General features: G+C 37.1%; 1 protein-coding gene across 2 annotated transcripts in view; it reads right to left on the bottom strand.

The window, feature by feature from the left end:
* Positions 1–19,677, bottom strand: part of ACSL6 (acyl-CoA synthetase long chain family member 6) — a 166,892-nt gene that overhangs the window by 31,160 nt on the left and 116,055 nt on the right. For both annotated transcript variants that reach the window (XM_053717195.1, XM_053717194.1), the window contains exons 12-15: positions 19,140–19,274; positions 18,810–18,905; positions 12,533–12,605; positions 3,864–3,952 (exon numbers count right to left, since the gene is read on the bottom strand). In XM_053717195.1, the coding sequence (XP_053573170.1) occupies positions 3,864–3,952; positions 12,533–12,605; positions 18,810–18,905; positions 19,140–19,274 (393 nt within the window). The remainder of the gene's footprint in view (positions 1–3,863; positions 3,953–12,532; positions 12,606–18,809; positions 18,906–19,139; positions 19,275–19,677) is intronic.

The following is a 19,677-nucleotide window of genomic DNA, read 5'->3' as shown; positions in this document are numbered from 1 at the left end:
CCTAATTCGTGCCACCACTCTGGGAAGAAAAACTATTGGAGGAAATACATAAACCAGATGATACCTCCTTGGGGACAAGAAGGCCCTGAAATTAAAAACCTCTTCACTCAGGTGAGAAATTCTAAAATGATCCTCCAGCTCTGCGAGATCCCTAGTAAAATATTCAAAAGGCAGATTTTGCTTTACTGCTCTTGCTTCTCCTGCATTTCTGTATGTGAAGGAGAGACAAGACCAGTGCAATATAACACTACATGACTGAAAGTTCTGCTGCATTTACACTTTTTGCTTAATATTTTATATCACCTTACCCTTAAGATTACATTTTATTACATTTAAATTTAGCATTTTTTATTTTTTTATTTTATTTTGTATACAGCAGTGTATTTAGAATTGTGATTTTACAAATTCAGATTATGCCTTCACAGTTTCCGTGTAACTTTAACAAATTAGGCTCAAACTTTGTACATTTAAAGGGACAGTTGACACTAAAATTGTTATTGTTTAAAAAGTTAGGATAATACCTTTACTACCCATTCCCCAGCTTTGCACAGCCAACATTGATATATTAATATACTTTATAACATTTAAACCTCTTAAGCCTGTTTCTAAGCCACCAAAAACATCCTTTATCACATGCTTTTTTATTTGCTTTTCACAACAGGAGACTGCTAGTTCATGTGGGCCATATAGAAAAAATTGTGTTCACACCCGAGGAGTTATTTAAGAGTTAGCACAACACAGTACTAAATGCAAGTCAATAGATAATAAATAAAAAGTGTTGTGATCAGGGAGCTTTTGTCTATATTTTAGTATATATTACTTTTCTGTTAGTAAAAATAGGTCTATGATGAATTTTAAGCAAACTTCACCTACATACAGTTGGTTAGACAAATTAGTGAGACCAGCTTGTTTAAAATGCTTACAAAATTTTACAAGACTGGTGTGAGAGCTTCAGACATACCCTGAAAACTCATCTGTTCAGCCCAGGGAACTGCCCTATCCCTCACACTTTCTGAAACTGTCAGTTTACAATGGAGAACATTCAAAGTGCAATGTAATTTGTAAAAGATATACAAACATATACAAAGTATGATCCTAAGTAATTAAAGTAACATAAACTTTCAAAGCATAATCAGAACTACTAGATCACAAACATATACAAATAAGAAAGTGCAAAGCTTAAATGCAATAATACTGAAAGGACCCAGTTTATAATGTGCAGTAATTTGAAATACAGTGCACAAAATGTAAGTGTAACAAAACTCTCATATTATGCAGTGCTATATACTGGGCTTGTCTCTGCTTCACATACATAAATGAGAGAGATATTGCAGTGCTGGAGAGTTCCACCCTTTTTATTTTGTGAAGTCTGAACTACAATTTCTCTCCAAGCTGGAGAATCTTTGAGCATGAAGGCTTATGGCATCTATTAGTTCCGCCTGTGGATCTCTCCATCTTGATCTGTATGAGACAGCTTGTGATTCAGATGAGATGCCATCAGGTCTATCTCTGGTAGACCCCAACAAACAATCAACTGCTGAAATATCTCCTGATTGAGAGACCATTCCCCTGGGTGCAGCCCCTGACAACTCAGGTAATCCGCTTCCCAGTTCTCCACCCTCATAATGTGAATGGCAGAGATGGTACATTGATGAGTCTCCGCCCAAGACAGAATGTGAGACACCTCTTGAATTGGCAGGGTGATTGATGCATGCCACTGTAGTGATGAATGGTACAGATGAATGGTACAGAGCAAAGTTGAGGCCAAACTTGTAATGCATTGAAAATTGCCCTGAGCTCAAGAATGTTGATAGGTAAGGACACTTACTTAGAAGCTCAAACACCTTGAGCCCTTAGGAGACCCCAAACTGCTCCCCAAACTGATAGGCTGGCATCGGTGGTAATTATCTCCCACGATGGACGAAGAAACCTCATAGCGCGAAATAATGGTTCAGGGATATCCATCAAGAGAGAGCCTCTGGTTATCGGATCCAATCTGATGATTTGAGATAGATCAGAATGATCTCTGTTCCACTGATGTAACATACAAAGTTGAAGGGGACACAACTGAAATCATGCAAATGGAATTGCATTTGATGCTGCTACCATGAGCCTCACGACTTTTATGCATTTGGCCACAGATGGGAAAATAGAAGACTGGAGACTCTGACAAGCAGACTGAAGTTTGAGATGATGTTGATCCATCAGATATAGCTTCATGTCCACAGAATCTATGATAACTCCTAAAAAGTACACTGTTTTCTTAAGAGTTAAAGAACTTTTCTTTACGTTTATCTTCCAACCATGATTGCAAAAAAAACAAAGTAGTTTCTCCGTATGACTGACTGCAAGAGGAAAAGATGGAGCCTGGACCAATATATCATCCAGGTAAGGAGCTTGTGCCCAAATTACAGACAAAAGAGCTCACAAAACATTTGTAAAGATACTGGGAGCTGTAGCTAGGCCAAAGGGTAGAGCTACAAAAACTGATAATGCTTGTCTTGAAAGGCAAACCATAGAAACTTGTAATGATCTTGATGAATTGGAAAATGTAAATATGCATCCTTCAGGTCCACTGTTGACATACACTGGCCCTGAAGAACCAGAGGAAGAATTGATCCGATTATTTCAATCTTGAATGATGGGACCTTCAAAAACTGGTTAAGAGATGTTAGATCTAGGATGGGTCTAAAAGTCCACTCCTTCTTTGTTATAACAAACAGATTTTAATAAAAGACTGTGCCCTGTTCCTATAACGGAACTGGAAATATGACCTTTATCTCTTTGAGGTCTCGAACACACTGAAATAAAGCCGCTCTTTTTCTGGTCTTTGAGAAATGTGTGACAAGAGGAGTCTCCACCTGGGAGGGCAACATCTGAAACCTATTCTGTAACCCTGAGAGATTATCTCTAGGACCCAAGGGTCCTGAAAAGACCTAAAAAAGGCTTAGTCTGCCCCCTACAGGAGTGGAATCCGGATTGGGGGCCATACCTTCATACAGATTTGGACTCTTCAGCAGTCTTCTTGTTTTGCTTAGGCTTGCTCCACACTGGATTTGGTCTCCACATAGGTTTGGAAGATTCTGTCTTCTGGGAAGGAGAAGAACACTGGTTCCTGTTCTGAAGAAAGGAACAAGATGGATTTCCAAACCTCCCCTTAGGTCTAGACTTCTTCTCCTGAGGTAGGAAAGCACCCTTACCCCTTGTTACAGTAATTGAGTCTAAACCCGGACCAAATAGACTCTTGCCCTTAAAAGGCAAAGACAATAGTCTGGATTTTAAGACCATGTCAGCTGACCATGAATTCAGCCAAAGAGCTCTATGAGACAAAACTGCTACAGCTGTATTTTTTGCATTAATGTGAATGAGCTGAATGATAGCATCACAGATTAAAGAATTTGCTTTCTTCAAAAAAATAATTTTATCCTGAATGTCGTCTAAGGGGGATTCACCCGAATCAGATCAGATAAAAAGTTGCACCAAAATATGCAGCTACAGCTACTGCAGCAATGCTTATGGCAGGTTGAAACATTAAAAACCCCTCTGTCCTTTCCCTCTCCTGACACGGCAAAGAACTACTGGGAGGGAAGGGGAAGGGAAGGGGAAGTGACAGGGACACTTAAACACTGGTATGGGGTCTCTTTGCCTCCTCCTGGTGGCCAGGCGATGTATTTCCCAAGTGTAATTATCTCGTAGACTCTCACAACCATTAGAAAGAAATGTTTATTTGGTCCCATATTTTAATATTCATTATTCTGCTCTATATTGTACTTTACCTCCTACAATTAATTTATCTACGAAAATAGTTAAATATAACACACATAAGAAATATGCATTAAATGTAGTGAAAAGTGAATACATACCTCTCCCTCCCCTTTAGAAGCAAAGTAGTTCATCTCTACCACATCAACAAGTTTGATAAAATTACAAGGTAATGGGGCCCCAACATGTCCTAAAAATAAATTAACAAATTGGTTGTGTTAGATGCAATCTCATTTATCATCACGCATTTATCATAATGCAATTATGTTCAATAGGGTAAAACAAACTGGTCATGATTCTAAAAAATGCAAGTATTTTCAGTAAGAATATGTCTATGTTCCAGTTATAAAGCACACCTACATGACATATTAGAACAATTATATTGACCATTTAATGCACATTTATACAATTAAACGATTTGTGTTTAAAGGGATATATTACTCTTTTTTTCTATAATGTATATAATAGAGCAGCAGTTAAACTTACTAAAATGTTTTGACATAAAAAGGGGTTACATTTAAAAGTTGTTTAAAGGGACATTATACACTCATTTTTTCTTTGCATAATTGTTTTGTAGATCAGTGGCGTCACTAGGGTTGGTGTCACCCGGGGCGGTATCTCATGGTGTCACCCCCCCCCCCCCTCCCCACTCCACACTTATTTTTTTTTTTTTTCTAATGTTACTCCTAAATCGTAACTCCCATATAACACTGAATGTAATAGCAATAGTAGTGACAATTTGACATACACCTTCAAATAATACATGAAAAAAATGAATTAGAAAGATAAATGTTTTTTCAAAATGTAAACTTTACTGAAATAAATTAAATAACACAAAATAAAACAGGAACAAATACACTCCCATGCCATGTCTAACTGTAACATTAAACTTTACTGAAATAAATTAAATAACACAAAATAAAACAGGAACAAATACACTCCAATTTGTAACATTAAACTTTTCTGAAATAAATTAAATAACACAAAAATAAAACAGGAACAAATACACTCCCATTTGTAACAATAAACTTTTCAGGAATAAATTAAATAACATAAATAAAACAGGAACAAATACACAAGTATTTAGTGAACAGCTCAACTAAATTAGAACTTTGCTTTCCTGGCCTTCAAAGCTGCGAAATTGTTAATTACTTCATGGAAATCAATGTCTTTCGCTAAATCACTTTCAATGGATAATATCGAAAGATCAGAAAGCCTTGACTGTCCCATCGTAGATCGCAGATAATTCTTAATAAGTTTAAGCTTTGAAAAGCTCCTCTCACATGAAGCCACAGACACACAGATTGTCAGAAATAATTTTAGGCTCAGTGACAGGGTTGGAAGAGATTCTATGAAGTCCCATTTAGCTATAAATGTCAAAACTTCTAATGTTGCCCAGTCTTTGACTTCTTCCAGATCAATCTGTGCTGCTTTCAGGTGCCTTCTCAGCCTTGGTATTTCAAGGAAAAGCTCACTCTCAGATACCTCATCATAGAAATTGGACAGTTTTGGAATGGACACCTTTAATTCTTCTTCAGTGGCAGATATGAGACTCTTAGCTTGAACTGCCTCAAACATGCCTGCTACTTCCATGATGGCTCTTGATCTGTTTTGGATTTCAGAATGAAAGCGATCAATGCACTCAAGCATCCCCCTCTTATTTTCTTCTTGCAGACTGAGTCCAGCATCTCTTGCCTGCTCCCCTGGCATCCTCTTCTTGAACCTGGCTCTTCTCTCTACTGCAATTCCATATTCCTCAGATTTTAAAAGAGCCTGTTCAATTGCATTTTCCACTAGGCGAATACGTTCCTCGTACAGAAAAAGTCTTAGCGTCTCTAGCTTTGTCACCACTTTGTCGAGACTTAAGCCCTTAGTCTGCAGGTACTGCTGTGCATCATTAACTTCCTGAAGTACATCAGACCAGAAGTACAGGTAGCACAGAAAAGTGAAATCAGAGAGAGCATTCAAAAGAACTTGTGCTGCTCCTCTTGTCTCCAAATTTTCATCTGGATCACAAAGATCTCCAATCGCCTCTACAAACTTATCAAATTTTTCTTTTACTGGCTTAACTGCAGCATGATGAGCACTCCAGCGTGTTGTTGATAGCCTTTTCACTGACATTCCAGTATGGTCAATTAATACATCCCATCGATGGGTGGAAGCAGAAAAGAAAGAAAACATTGTCTGAAGAGTTCCAAAAAATGTCACACATGATGCATTTTCAGCAAAAGAGTGCTGCCCGCACAAGTTGAGTGAATGGTCCACACATCCATTAAAAATAGCTTTTTTGTTCTTTTCCTTAAGAATTGACTGTACACCTCCATGTTTTCCAGCCATAGTGGCAGCATTATCATAGCCCTGAGCGCGGCACATCATTATGTCCAATCCATCACTTTCCATTTTTTTGAGAATTTCAGAACTGAGGTCAGCAGCTTTTTTCCCCTTTAAAGGGAAAAATCCTAGAAATACTTCTTTTACTTCAACTTTCCTATTGCTGATTTTTACATATCTGATCACTTCTGACATCTGGTCAGTATGGGATATGTCAGGTGTGCTGTCAAACATGATTCCAAAGTACTTTGCAGACTTTATCTCCATGACAAGCTTCTCCTTCACATGATTTGCCAGGACACATATAAACTCATTCTGAGTTTTTGGTGCAAGATATGAAACCGATACTTTAAGTTTACATGTGCTCCGCTTTAATCTAATTAGGTGCTCTTTCAGTACTGAATCATATTTTGAAAGCATCTCAACCATCTCAAGAAAGTTCCCTTTATTGAATGAAGATTCATCTTCCTTGTGGCCACGGAATGCCAGATTCTGTTTGGCAAGAAACAATGTGATGTCAAGCAATCTGTGCAAGATGTCCCTCCACTTTTTCTTCTCAATTTCCATCAAGGCAATATTTTCGGCATCAATGGTTTTGTGCATTTTCAGTCCTGCTGCCAAAGTTTTCCAATTTTCAAGGCAACGTAGGTGATCTTCAGATGTCTCGTGGTTATGTACTTTCGGGTTCAGTTTCCACCACTTCTGAAACCCAGTCACAAATTTGGATATGGTATCTGTAGCACTGATGGCAAACAGTCGGCAGCAAAAACAGTATAAATTCTCACTGACAGGTGAGTAAACCATCCAAGATCGCAGAATTTTCTCGCCATTAGGCATCATCTTGTAAAACCACTCTTTTGAAAGTTGGCGCACAGCTCCCTTTATTTCAGCTTTTGCATCTGGCCTTTTCACAACACTGAAAGGACCATCTTTATTCTGAAAAGAAGCACTTCCCTTTTTGATGATTTCAACCCGAAAATGGTCTGGAACTGGTATCTCCCAGAAAGAAACATCACTTAAAATTTGCAAATCTTTCTCCTTAATGGCAATTATCTCTTGTACAGTATCATGGCTATGGCTAGAGTCACTTTCAGCACTCTCTTCTGCTTCAGATTCTGCCATTTCTGCTCCTTGCTCTTCTACTTCAGATTCTGCCATTTCCACTTCTTGCTCTTCTGCAGAATGCATGCTAGCAATGGCATCCGAAGAATCAGCTATATCAATCGGAGACTGACAAGCAGTGTCTTTAGATGAACCCTGGCCATCATCCGGTCTTTTAACATACTGAAGCATGGATCCAGCAAGTGTTTTGATTGATTTAGTTCTTGCCTCTTTTGCTTTTCTTTGCTGGCATCCACTTGGCCTCTTTGATTTATGCACTCCATGTGGCATGATAGAATATTCCTGCAATAATAATGAAATATATCCTATTAAAGCAAACAAAATGGCTTTTTCATTGATGTTCTACAATCTTTTTAAATGTCAACTGCTTTGTGCACCAAGCCCAAGGTGAATCAAGGTGGGCTCTCAAGGCTTCAGGATAGTCTTGAGAAGTCCAAATCACTCATTGGCCTATTATTTTTTGGTATCTATCCTTCCTTTGTTGAAAGAGCAACAAAGCACTACTGGGAGCTGGAGGGATATGTGCAGCCACCAATCATCAGCTAGCTCCCAATAGTGCATTGCTGCTATTAAGCCTATCTAGGTATACTAGCGAGTAGCGATTCAATAGAAAATATGAAGACAACAAAGCAAATGACATAATAGAAGCACATGGCAAAGTTTTTTAAATTTATATACTTTATCTGAACCTTAAAAGAAAAAAAAAATGGGTTTCATACTTTCATATCTCTGTCAGGGTTTGGATGTAAGGACATGGTATATATGTTTTCCTAGGAATTCACCAAAACGTCTAAACAAATGCAATAGTGATATCATGTTTACACCTATATAGACCACTGGTTAATGAAACATATCCTCAGTGCTCAGGCCTCCCTTACAGGCCAGATTTTTAGGATTACCTTGGGTGAGAGCATGTAAAATAATTGTAATCAGCTTATTATTTCACCTGTGCTCTAGTTCAGATATCCTGAAAATCTGGCTTGTTAGGGTGGCATGAGGACACGTTTGAAACCAGTACTATAGACCCATAATTATGATAATTAGCCCAATGGCCACATATAAAAGGAACATCAGTTTTATTGCATTCCAGAGAAGCAGGGTTTCACCACTTGGATAAGCACAAGATAAATTGAACTGAAAACATACGAGCATAACAAGAAAGCTGGAGAAACTAACAGAAAAGTCTTGCTTGTATGCAACTCAATTGATCACTGGCTGTCGCTGATAAGGACAACTCCCAAAATTCCACAAGCATAAATAAAGCATTAAAAGTTGCTTTATTTACCACAAGAACATTCATTACCAAAATACATCCTCATATTCTTTTAAGATGCATTTAGAAAAAAAAACAACACACACTATTCAGAACATGCTGTGATCTTATCCAAGATGTCATCATAGAAAATGCAGCATGTCTGCAGAAAGAACATGACACATGCAGGAACTAGTGCTGTTACTTTGCTGTGCTGTTTAGGAACACCTAAAAGACTGGTGTCAGTGGTGTAGTAGATTTCTCTTTAAATCACAGATGGTATTAAGTGTATGTATTACAGATCATGTACAAGCAATCACTCAAGCACTGCAGTCAGGTCTGGCTGTAATATAATAATATTGCAGGCATCTACTTCTCATACAATACAAGTGACAGCTGTGTGAAGCTAGGTAGGTTGGTAATGTGAGCAATACAGGCCTGTAATAATTTTGCACTTAGCCTCACGAAATATTTGATGACATTTTAAGAATGTTCCGACTGAGTGCAGTAATATATTACAGGCCTGTATTGCTTACATTATTTATTTCAAGTTAAAAAAACAAAAATTCTCTAGTCACATATGCTGCATTTAATATGCATGTATGCCTAAGTTTGCAGCACAAAAAAGACTGCAGCACAAAAGGCCACAAAAAGTCTGAAAGTTTATATTTTGTGAATGACTGCTTGTACAGTATTTAATGATAGCCTCACTAAATATTTTAGGAAATGTTAATGTTCCTGGATATCATTAACGACTGTAGAAGCATTCACAAAATATAAACTATCATTCTGAGTTTTTGTGGCTTTTTTTTGTACCAGTTATAGTCAGAAAAGGAAAGAAATATAAAATACAGGTTATTAATAAGGAAAAATAATGGGGGGAACGGAAAAGAAAGAAAACAGTGATACAGGGATTAAAAAAAATAATAATATTTTAATACTCTAAACAGAAAAAAAAGCAGATGGTAAGAATGTCATTCTGAAATCTATATTTCAAATCTAAGTGCAATGATATCCATGGTGGTAGTCTAATACATAGAACCAAACAGATTAAGATGTGAAAATGTATGTGTTGCACTTGCAATACATGATTATATAGCCGCTGCCCTCTAATAAACCATTTCCAAATCATACACATTTTAAATGGTATGTTAGCTTCTACAGCCAAATCAAATGACAAATAAAGCCCAAGCAATTAGCAAATACCAGAAACAACACCATAATGCTTTTTGAACATTTTGTATATTCCTGCCAGGCATTTTTGCAACACAGATTCCAGCCTTACAGCATTTGTCTGATCTCTACTAAGACTCTACATGGCGGCAGGCATGCATGATGCATAGTAATATAATATAATAATATAATATTACTTTATGCATGTCTTACTAGGGACAAATACTGTAAGGAAATATTTATATGCAGCATAAAGCAGTAAAGCTAGCTGAGGGCAGTGAGATCAGGGCCCTCTCACCCTGATCCTACTGCCCTCACATTTAATCTATTTACCCCTTTAGAAGTGACATCTATTATCCATAAAAGAAAAACAGATAAGATGGAACTTACGTTCATTTAAAGGGACAGTATACTGTCAAATTGTTTTCCCTTAAAGGGACATTAAAACCAAAAAAATTCTTTCATAATTCAGACAGAGAATACAATTTTAAACAACATTCCAATTTACTTCCATTATCTAATTTGCATCATTCTTTAGTTATCCTTTGTTAAAGAAATAGCAATGAACACGGGTGAGCCAATCACATGAGGCATCTATGTGCAGCCACCAATCAGATGCTACTGAGAATATCTAGATTACATTATCTCTGCTATATCCCACTGGGAGTGAAGTTTCTTCTACTTGCTGTGTTTACAAAGCTTATCTAGTATAGCTTGGACCACAAACTTTCAGCATAGGTAGGGATACCACATGCTAAATCAACTATTTCAAATGCAAATATAAGGGTAAAGGAGCTACTTGTAAACAAATTAATACACTCCAGCAGGTAAAGTGGATCATTGGGAACAAATTAAAGGGGAGAAAATTTTTGAGTAAACTGTCCCTTTAATCATCCATCTGTATTTTGTAATTAATTGCATTTACAAACATTAAGAACAGCAAATAAATAATTAGTTTAGTATTAACACCAGAGGTCTTTGATGCTATAAATCTTACTTTTATTTATTTGAATATGATAATAAGCATCAAATCAATAATCCTTCCTGGAGCTGGAGGTTGCATTGCACTTCCAGAGGTTTTTTAAAATCCTCTAGAAGTGCAATGCAACCTTGAACCTAATGACAGAAACACAATTCAGTGCCTCTGGGGAGAGAGATTTCTTTTTTACTGACTGGTTAAATGCCTTTCCCAGGAAGGATTATTGATAACAAAACAATTATTTGATAAGATTAAAGGGCCAGCCTTACACTTACTTACTGAAACTTTCAAGCAATGTGATCATAGTAATATTTACATTTTAAAGGCTTGCTTGCCCAAAAGAAAATGATAATGAATACACAAAGAAATCACAATCACATTGTTGTAAGCAAAGCAATTGTAAATATGAATGAATTTCAATCGATTGTGTCGTGTGACTTTTTGGCCAGGCTTACTACTAGTACTAGTACTCAGTGGTGACCGTGTGTATCATATCATACTACCGTGTAGACCACTGACCACCAGACCAGTCACCAGACCACCTCCCCACCCTCACCTGTCCTGATCTCAGAATAGATCAGACAGATTACTAAAAAAATAGAAGAAGATCAAGATGATGAATGATCACTGTCAGTCAGTCTGTCACAGACAGTACACACCGACATGATGATCTGACACGTGACCCCCGCACACACAGCACTGACTGAGATCATGAATGAATGATGACACACACTGACAGTGACAGACAGTGACTTACCCTAATTCACGTTCAGGGTGGTGGTTCACTCTTTCACTTGGCACTTGGCGCTTGCTGCCGCCCTACCAGCCTGCCGCAGTGCTGCTCTGCCTACTACAGTTGTGTTGTGTCGCAGCACGTCGTCCCGCTCTCGGCTGCTCCCGCTCTCTCTATAGTGACGTCGTCTTCCTCCTGAGTCCTGCGCATGCGCAGTCACTAGTGTTGTCACTATTTGCTCCCTGCCTGCGCCCTGTTCATCTCCGGTCACGTTCCTACTCACTGGGTGGTGCTGCATGTGCTGAGGAGGATTGGAACGTGACTGTCTGTCTGTGGCTGCATACGTTGGTTGGGTCACTCACACGGACGGGACAGAGTCGGACCCCCCCCCCCCCATATTACATTAATTAAAAAGAACTTGAAGTTAAGTTAAGTGATACGAACAACGCCACACAATCACTTACTCAGAAATAAAAAGTTAAACATAACAGAAAACAACACAGGCTGGTGGTGGTGGTGTCACCCCCCTTTATGGTGTCACCCGGGTGCGGGCCGCCCCCCCCACCCCCCCCTAGTGACGCCACTGTTGTAGATGATCTATTTATATAGCCCATAAAGTTTTTTTTTAAAATAAATGTATAGTTTTGCTTATTTTTAAATAACATTGCTCTGATTTTCAGATTCCTAACCAAGCCCCAAAGTTTTATGTGAATACTGTCAGCTACCTTCTCCAGCTTGCTCCTGTTTGTGTAAAGGGTCTTTTCATATGCAAAAGAAGGGGGAGGGGGGAGTGTCTACTTGCAGTGGGCTTTCCAGTTACCTTTTCAACAGAGCCAAACTGACAGCTTCTAAGTACGTTTTTAAACAGTTTTATACTGGATTTTTATATCAGTATCTGTGCATCTTATTCTTTATAGTAGTGTCTATTACATGCAGTTATATGAAAATGAGTGTATACTGTCCCTTTAAGGAAAAACTAACAGGAAGTGACAGAAAATAATTTGCACTTATTTATAATTCTTATTGTTATGATTACTACTACTACTTTTAATTACTTGAAGTATTAGATGACTGCAGAGGAAGATTGTACTATATTTTCATATGGAAGCATCAGAGCTGCCATAGCTATTGAGTTCAGCTAGATTAATACTCTGCAGTTATAAAATGCAATAACTCTTACCTGAGGTCCAGTCCCCTGGAGTAGTGAAGGTACATCCAGCAGTACATTCTGTCTGTCCATAGCCTTCATAAACCTATCACAGATATAATTAAAGACAGACTGTTTATGTCAGGATTTTGAACATCCTTTCATGTAGATTTATTCCTCATTGAAGAGATTCTTCAAACCCTTTGACAAACCAATATTTAAAAAAATAATAATAATCATAATATTATAACTGTCTAAATTATTGTCACTGCAAAGCAACCAGATAAAGGCTTCCTTCAGGGCCAGGCTGGGAATAAAAAGCAGCACATGAAACATTTGAAGTCCAGCCCTATATTCTGTTAAATCTGTACACACCCTATTTTTCTCAAGGGGATTATTGGGATATTCCTTCCCAAAATATATTTTATTACTTTTTAATTTATAGAAATGGCAGCCTGTTGTTATATAGACACCCTACAACCCAATTTAATCCATGATTCCCTTTCACAGTGTGAAAATGATAATATATAAAGTGTGATCCGGAGACGTGTTATCTCATGGTCCTTGTCAGCGCATCTAATATCTCACAAAAAGTACTGAAAAAGGGTAGCTTGCCATGGCACACAACAATGCAGTATAATAATAATAACAACAGTGTTTATTATGAACTTATTGCATTAACATAAATCAACGTATAAAGCAAGACAGTGATTAAACTATAAACACTTATCTTCAGGTTTCAAATATGGCATTAATATCAACATACAAGGGAGCACATTAGTCTCATAGCTATATGCAGCGTTATCATGGAGAACCACACAGTATACGTAACAGGTGCTTTTCCCCAAAAGATTCTCCGTCAATCTAATCTGCCCCCATAAGCAAAGCTAATAATTAAAACTGTTAGTGTAGCAGGCGTGTCTATAGTATATATATACATACTGTGTATATATTCTCTAATAAGCAAAGTTGAAACATAAACTGCTAATTCATTAACTGTATGATTAATTATTTCTGTATGGAATCCTGAAAAGTTTCCAATCCCTTGGGCACTTAAAACAGTGTACCACTCTGTCTCACAGTGTGACTTGACTAGACCCTAGAAACCATTCAAAAGATGGCCAGCCCCAGCTCGTGCAGCTCACTAGGAAATGTCCTGGCATCCTGGTAGGCCAATCCAGTCTTTGTTTTCATTATTTAACGGAAGAAAAAAAATGCAAAAGGACAACCATGTGGCAAAATGAAAACATTTTGTGTTAATCATGTGTTATCCTGATGGTCTGTTGAAATATTCAAAGAAAAGGAGTGTGTCCAAGCAACGCTGCTCATCTGCATTTTGCTGCAGTCCCCGATTCCTCCTAGAAGGTAGCACCCCCAAACAAGTGGTATCCCTAAGTGCCTCGTCAAATTGCTGACAACATACTAAAAGACCGACTTGATCCCTTGCACCCTACTAGATCGACACCCCTTTTAAGAAGTGGTGGACTGTAGCTCAATTCTGGTCCGGCGTTTACCTCATCTCCTTGACAAAATATGCATTGTTATGTACAATGTACATTATTTAAAGTATTGGAGATATTTTAAAAGGGAATTAATAATTGCTTACTATTATTTAAAATAATATATATTTGAAAATATATGTTTATATTTCAAATAATATTAAGCAACTATTAAATCCCTTTTACGATATCTACAATACTTTAAACAATATGCATTGTACATGACAAAGCATATAATTTAACCCCTTAATGACCGCAGCACTTTTCCATTTTCTGTCCGTTTGGGACCAAGGCTATTTTTACATTTTTGCGGTGTTTGTGTTTAGCTGTAATTTTCCTCTTACTCATTTACTGTACCCACACATATTATATACCGTTTTTCTCGCCATTAAATGGGCTTTCTAAAGATACCATTATTTTTATCATATCTTATAATTTACTCTAATTTTTTACAAAATATGAGGAAAAAATGGAAAAAAACACACTTTTTCTAACTTTGACCCCCAAAATCTGTTACACATCTACAACCACCAAAAAAATCCCATGCTAAATAGTTTCTAAATTTTGTTCTGAGTTTAGAAATACCCAATGTTTACATTTTCTTTGCTTTTTTTGCAAGTTATAGGTCCATAAATACAAGTAGCACTTTGCTATTTCCAAACCACTTTTTTTCAAAATGAGTGCTAGTTACATTGGGACACTGATATCTTTCAGGAATCCCTGAATATCCATTGACATGTATATATTTTTTTTTAGAAGACATCCCAAAGTATTGATCTAGGCCCATTTTGGTATATTTCATGCCACCATTTCACCGCCAAATGCGATCAAATAAAAAAAATTGTTCACTTTTTCACAAATTTTTTCACAAACTTTAGGTTTCTCACTGAAATCATTTACAAACAGCTTGTGCAATTATAGCATAAATGGTTGTAAATTCTTCTCTGGGATCCCCTTTGTTCATAAATAGCAGACATATATGGCTTTGGCATTGCTTTTTGGTAATTAGAAGGCTGCTAAATGCCACTGCGCACCACACGTGTTTTATGCCCAGCAGTGAAGGGGTTAATTAGGGAGCATGTAGGGAGCTTGTATGGTTAATTTTAGCTTTAGTGTAGTGTAGTAGACAACCCCAAGTATTGATCTAGGCCCATTTTGGTATATTTCATGCCACCATTTCACCACCATATGCGATCAAATTTAAAAAAACGTTAAATTTTTCACAATTTTAGGTTTCTCACTGAAATTATTTACAAACAGCTTGTGCAATTATGGCACAAATGGTTGTAAATGCTTCTCTGGGATCCCCTTTGTTCAGAAATAGCAGACATATATGACTTCAGCGTTGCTTTTTGGTAATTAGAAGGCCGCTAAATGCTGCTGCGCATCACACGTATATTATGGCTAGCAGTGAAGGGGTTAATTAGGTAGTTTGTAGGGAGCTTGCAGGGTTAATTTTAGCTTTAGTGTAGAGATCAGCCTCCCACCTGACACATCAGACCCCCTGATCCCTCCCAAACAGCTCCCTTCCCTCCCCCATCCCGCAATTGTCCCCGCCATCTTAAGTACTGGCAGAAAGTCTGCCAGTACTAAAATAAAAGGTTTTTTTAATTTGTTCTTTTTTTTTTTTTTAGCATATTTACATATGCTGCTTTGTAGAATCCCCCCTTAGCCCCCAACCTCCCTGATCCACCCCCAAAACGGCTCTCTTACCCTCCTCCTCTGCATTATTGGGGGCCATCTTGGGTACTGGCAGCTGTCTGCCAGTACCCAGTTTCAAGAAAAAAACGTTTTTTTAAAAAAAAAAAATAGAAATTCTGTAGTGTAGCTTCACCCCCCCTCACAGACAAACCCCAACACCTTAATTGATTAATAAAAAAAAACTTTTATTCCCTTTTTTTTGCTTTTTTTTTTAACTTTTTTTCTGTAGTGTAGCGGTTCCCACCCGCTCCCTCCCCGTGCACGCGCACGCGTCAGTGCGCGCCCCCGATCACCCACGCCCACGATCCCGCCCCTCCTGCACGTCGCCAAGGCCATCGATGGCCACCACCCGCCTCCCACCAGCCTCCCACCCACCAATGCGGTAAGCCAACAATCTCCGGTGCAGAGAGGGCCACAGAGTGGCTCTCTCTGCACCGGATGGCTTAAAAAGGTTATTGCAGGATGCCTCGATATCGAGGCATCACTGCAATAACCGGAAAGCAGCTGGAAGCGAGCAGGATCGCTTCCAGCTGCTTTCCAGACCGAGGACGTGCAGGGTACGTCCTTGGTCGTTAAGGGTATTTTTTTAGAGGACGTACCCTGCACGTCCTCGGTCGTTAAGGGGTTAAACATTGACCCTTAATCTGCCATAACCTAAAACTAACTGTAGAACCTAAGGCCCTACACATAAACATTCAATATTTAAAATGATGCATTGTTATGTAGAATGCAGAATATTTAAATATTTGCATATAAATTAAAAGGTAATGTTGCTTGTTGTGTTTATTATTTCTAATTAATGACAGTATAATTAATATTATAAGAGAAAGAATGTGTGGGGAGCGCTAAAAATAGTATGATAAGTTGTCTATGACATACAAAAAATGTATTCTCTTAAAATCTGAAACATATTACTATTAAAAAACTAAGCACATTACTTTTAAAAACTATGCACATTACTATTAAAAAACTAAGCACATCACTATTAAAAAATATAAGAATCCTAAAAACAGACACTGAATCCTATTGGGGCCACAAATACTAGTAAAAAGGTTCATCAAAGAAGACAGCCATCTGTTTGCATGCAGACACCTGTGATGATTTCGTATTCAGCTGCACAAATAAGCTTATGTCTTTAAGTAGTATATTACCAGGCAGTCCTTAAGTAGTGTATTATCAGGCCGTCTTGTTAGTTGCCAAAATTAAGGAGGACAGTTTAGTCCTGTTAATTACTGGATAAGTGAAAGTATAAAGTAGACCCCACTGACCCTCTTACTGGACCTCCGTGTGTTTTCAGCTGCAACTAATACTGCTTTTCCTCTGACCGCATATGAGCTCCAAATCTTCTGCTAGCATCCAGCGTGTTTGTTTTCTGGGTATACTTCCACTTATCCAGTAACTAACAGGACTAAACTGTCCTCCTTAATTTTGGCAACTAACAAGAAGGCCTGATAATACACTACTTAAGGACTGCCTGGTAATATACTACTTAAAGACATAAGCTTATTTGTGCAGCTGAATACGAATCATCACAGGTGTCTGCATGCAAACAGACGGCTGTCTTATTTGATTAACCTTTTTACTAGTATTTGTGGCCACAATAGGATTCAGTGTCTGTTTTTAGGTTTGTTATATTTTTAATAGTGATGTGCTTAGTTTTTAATAGTGATTTTAAGAGAATAAATTAGTTGTATGTCATAGACAACTTATCATATTTGTGTGTTTCTATCCATATCACCTAGCTCCCCAAACCTTCTTTCTCTTCTAACCATTCCATATCTGAGTATTGGGAGATCTCAGAATACTGCGGGGTAGCCCTTTTAGGTGAGAGTAATTTAGTTCATTAAATACCTTTTACGCATAGTAATTAATATTATAAGTCTACATAACTGCATGCATGTTATGTAAAAATATAATTTAATGATACTGACTACTATAACATAAATATATATTAACATATATATCTATGTTATCATTAATAAACACAACAAGTTAACATAAATACATTTTAATGTATATGCAATACTTAAACCATTATGCAATATACATGCATAGCTGTTTAAATATTGAACATCAATGCAAGGCCTGACAACATTATTTCTACAATCTTTTAAATAAAATGTATGGTCATGTATAATGGATATATAAATTAAAATGTAGATATTCTTGCTTGATACATTTATTATTGTAAATATAAATATATTTTTAAAATAGATACTTATGTTAAGTTGCATTATCATTATAGTATTACATAACTGGATGCCTTTTGTAACACAGATATCAATTTTAAAATATATATTTATGTTTACAATAATAAACGCAACAAGAAAAAAAATACATATTATTTTATATACAATAGTTAAAAGAATATGCATCATACATAAGAATGCATAATATTTTAAAAATTGTAGAAAAATGCACTATTATTCCATAAATTGCCCTAACCTAATCAACCCCAATACAGGTATGAGGGATGGTTAGGCGATTAAGGCCTAATAAATGGTATCCATCAATAATTACCTAATCAACCCCCATACAGGTATAAGGGGTGGTTAGGAGATTAAGGCCTACAAAATACTAACTAACAATATTCACCTAATCAACTCCATCCAGGTATGGGGGGTTGTTTAGAAGATGAAAGCCTAAACCGCCATCTCCCAATGCAAACTAGAACTACACTAAAAAAAAAAACTAAACCCTAACACTAAAATATATTTAAATAGCCCTTAAAAGGGCCCTTTATAGGGCATTGCATTAAAGTGACCAGCTCTTTGGAAAAATAAAAAAAAAAATACAAAGACCCCACATTAAAGTAACTCCCCAAAATAACAAAATCGAACCCAAAAAACCTAGGCTAGAAAATAAAAAATAAAAAATTGTGGTTGTTTTTTTAATTGTATACTATATCTGATATATGAATTGTAGGCCTCTTTAAACAACAAGCTAATTTTTGTCAGAAGACAATACACAAAAAGTATTGATAACACCTACAACTGTAATATCAGGTTTTGTAAGATGCCCTTGAAGAGATCTATACTTCTAAGACAGAAGGGTACATTATTTATTATATAACAAATTGACTTGGCTTTCACAATTCACTTTAAATTTACCTGACATCCAAGAGCTGCTCGTAGAAATCCCAGAACAGTAGGGGAGGCTGGTGCTGCACCTGTTACAATCATTCTAACACAACCTCCAAGGCTTGCCTGTATTTAAGAAAAAAGGCTAACTTTATATTCTTATTGTATAAAGCATTTTATTCTTAATAGATATGACTTGTATAGTTTATATTAATCATACTGCTTATCTGATCTGATGAAAAACTATTGATAAAACTATCACACATACAGAAGTAAGATTACAATTAAGCAGATTTATTTTAATGGTGTTAGGTACTTTTTTTAACATTGTAGTTATTTTAGCTATACTCGTTTTCTTACCTGTACTTTATTAAAAAGTAGCCTATCCCATATACTATTGTTTCGAATAATTCCTCTGCGCACTTCTGCCTCCTTTCTTTTAGATGCAAATTCAAGTATCCAGCGCTTAACTGGTGTATCTGCTTGGCTAAAGATCTGGTACACAGTAAAATGAAACAAATGTCTTTAATGATAATTGTAAAAAGTTACGTTAGCAGTTCATTACAGTATTAAAATGATTGTGGCCTAGGGCACATAAACCTGTGCTTGAGGAAGCAGGAGTTAGGTGGAAAGAAAACTTTTAAATGTAGTTGTACAGCATGATGATGAACCTCCCCTATACTGGACCAGATTACAACTGTCGTGCAAGCAATATCGTCTTTTTGCGCCTGACGGAAAGAGTGCTTATACAGGTATACCTCACTTTACAGCGCTTCACTTTACAGCGCTTCGCTAATACAGCGCTTTGTGGTGCTGAAGTTCAATCTTTGAAACAGTGCTGTAATCTTCGTGAGATTGCAGAAAAGTAACTGGCAACACTTTGTTATGCACAGTTCAC

Source organism: Bombina bombina, chromosome 6, assembly GCF_027579735.1.
Source record: "Bombina bombina isolate aBomBom1 chromosome 6, aBomBom1.pri, whole genome shotgun sequence".
NCBI classification, from domain to species: Eukaryota; Metazoa; Chordata; class Amphibia; order Anura; family Bombinatoridae; genus Bombina; species Bombina bombina.
This window is presented reverse-complemented; position numbering and strand designations above follow the sequence as displayed.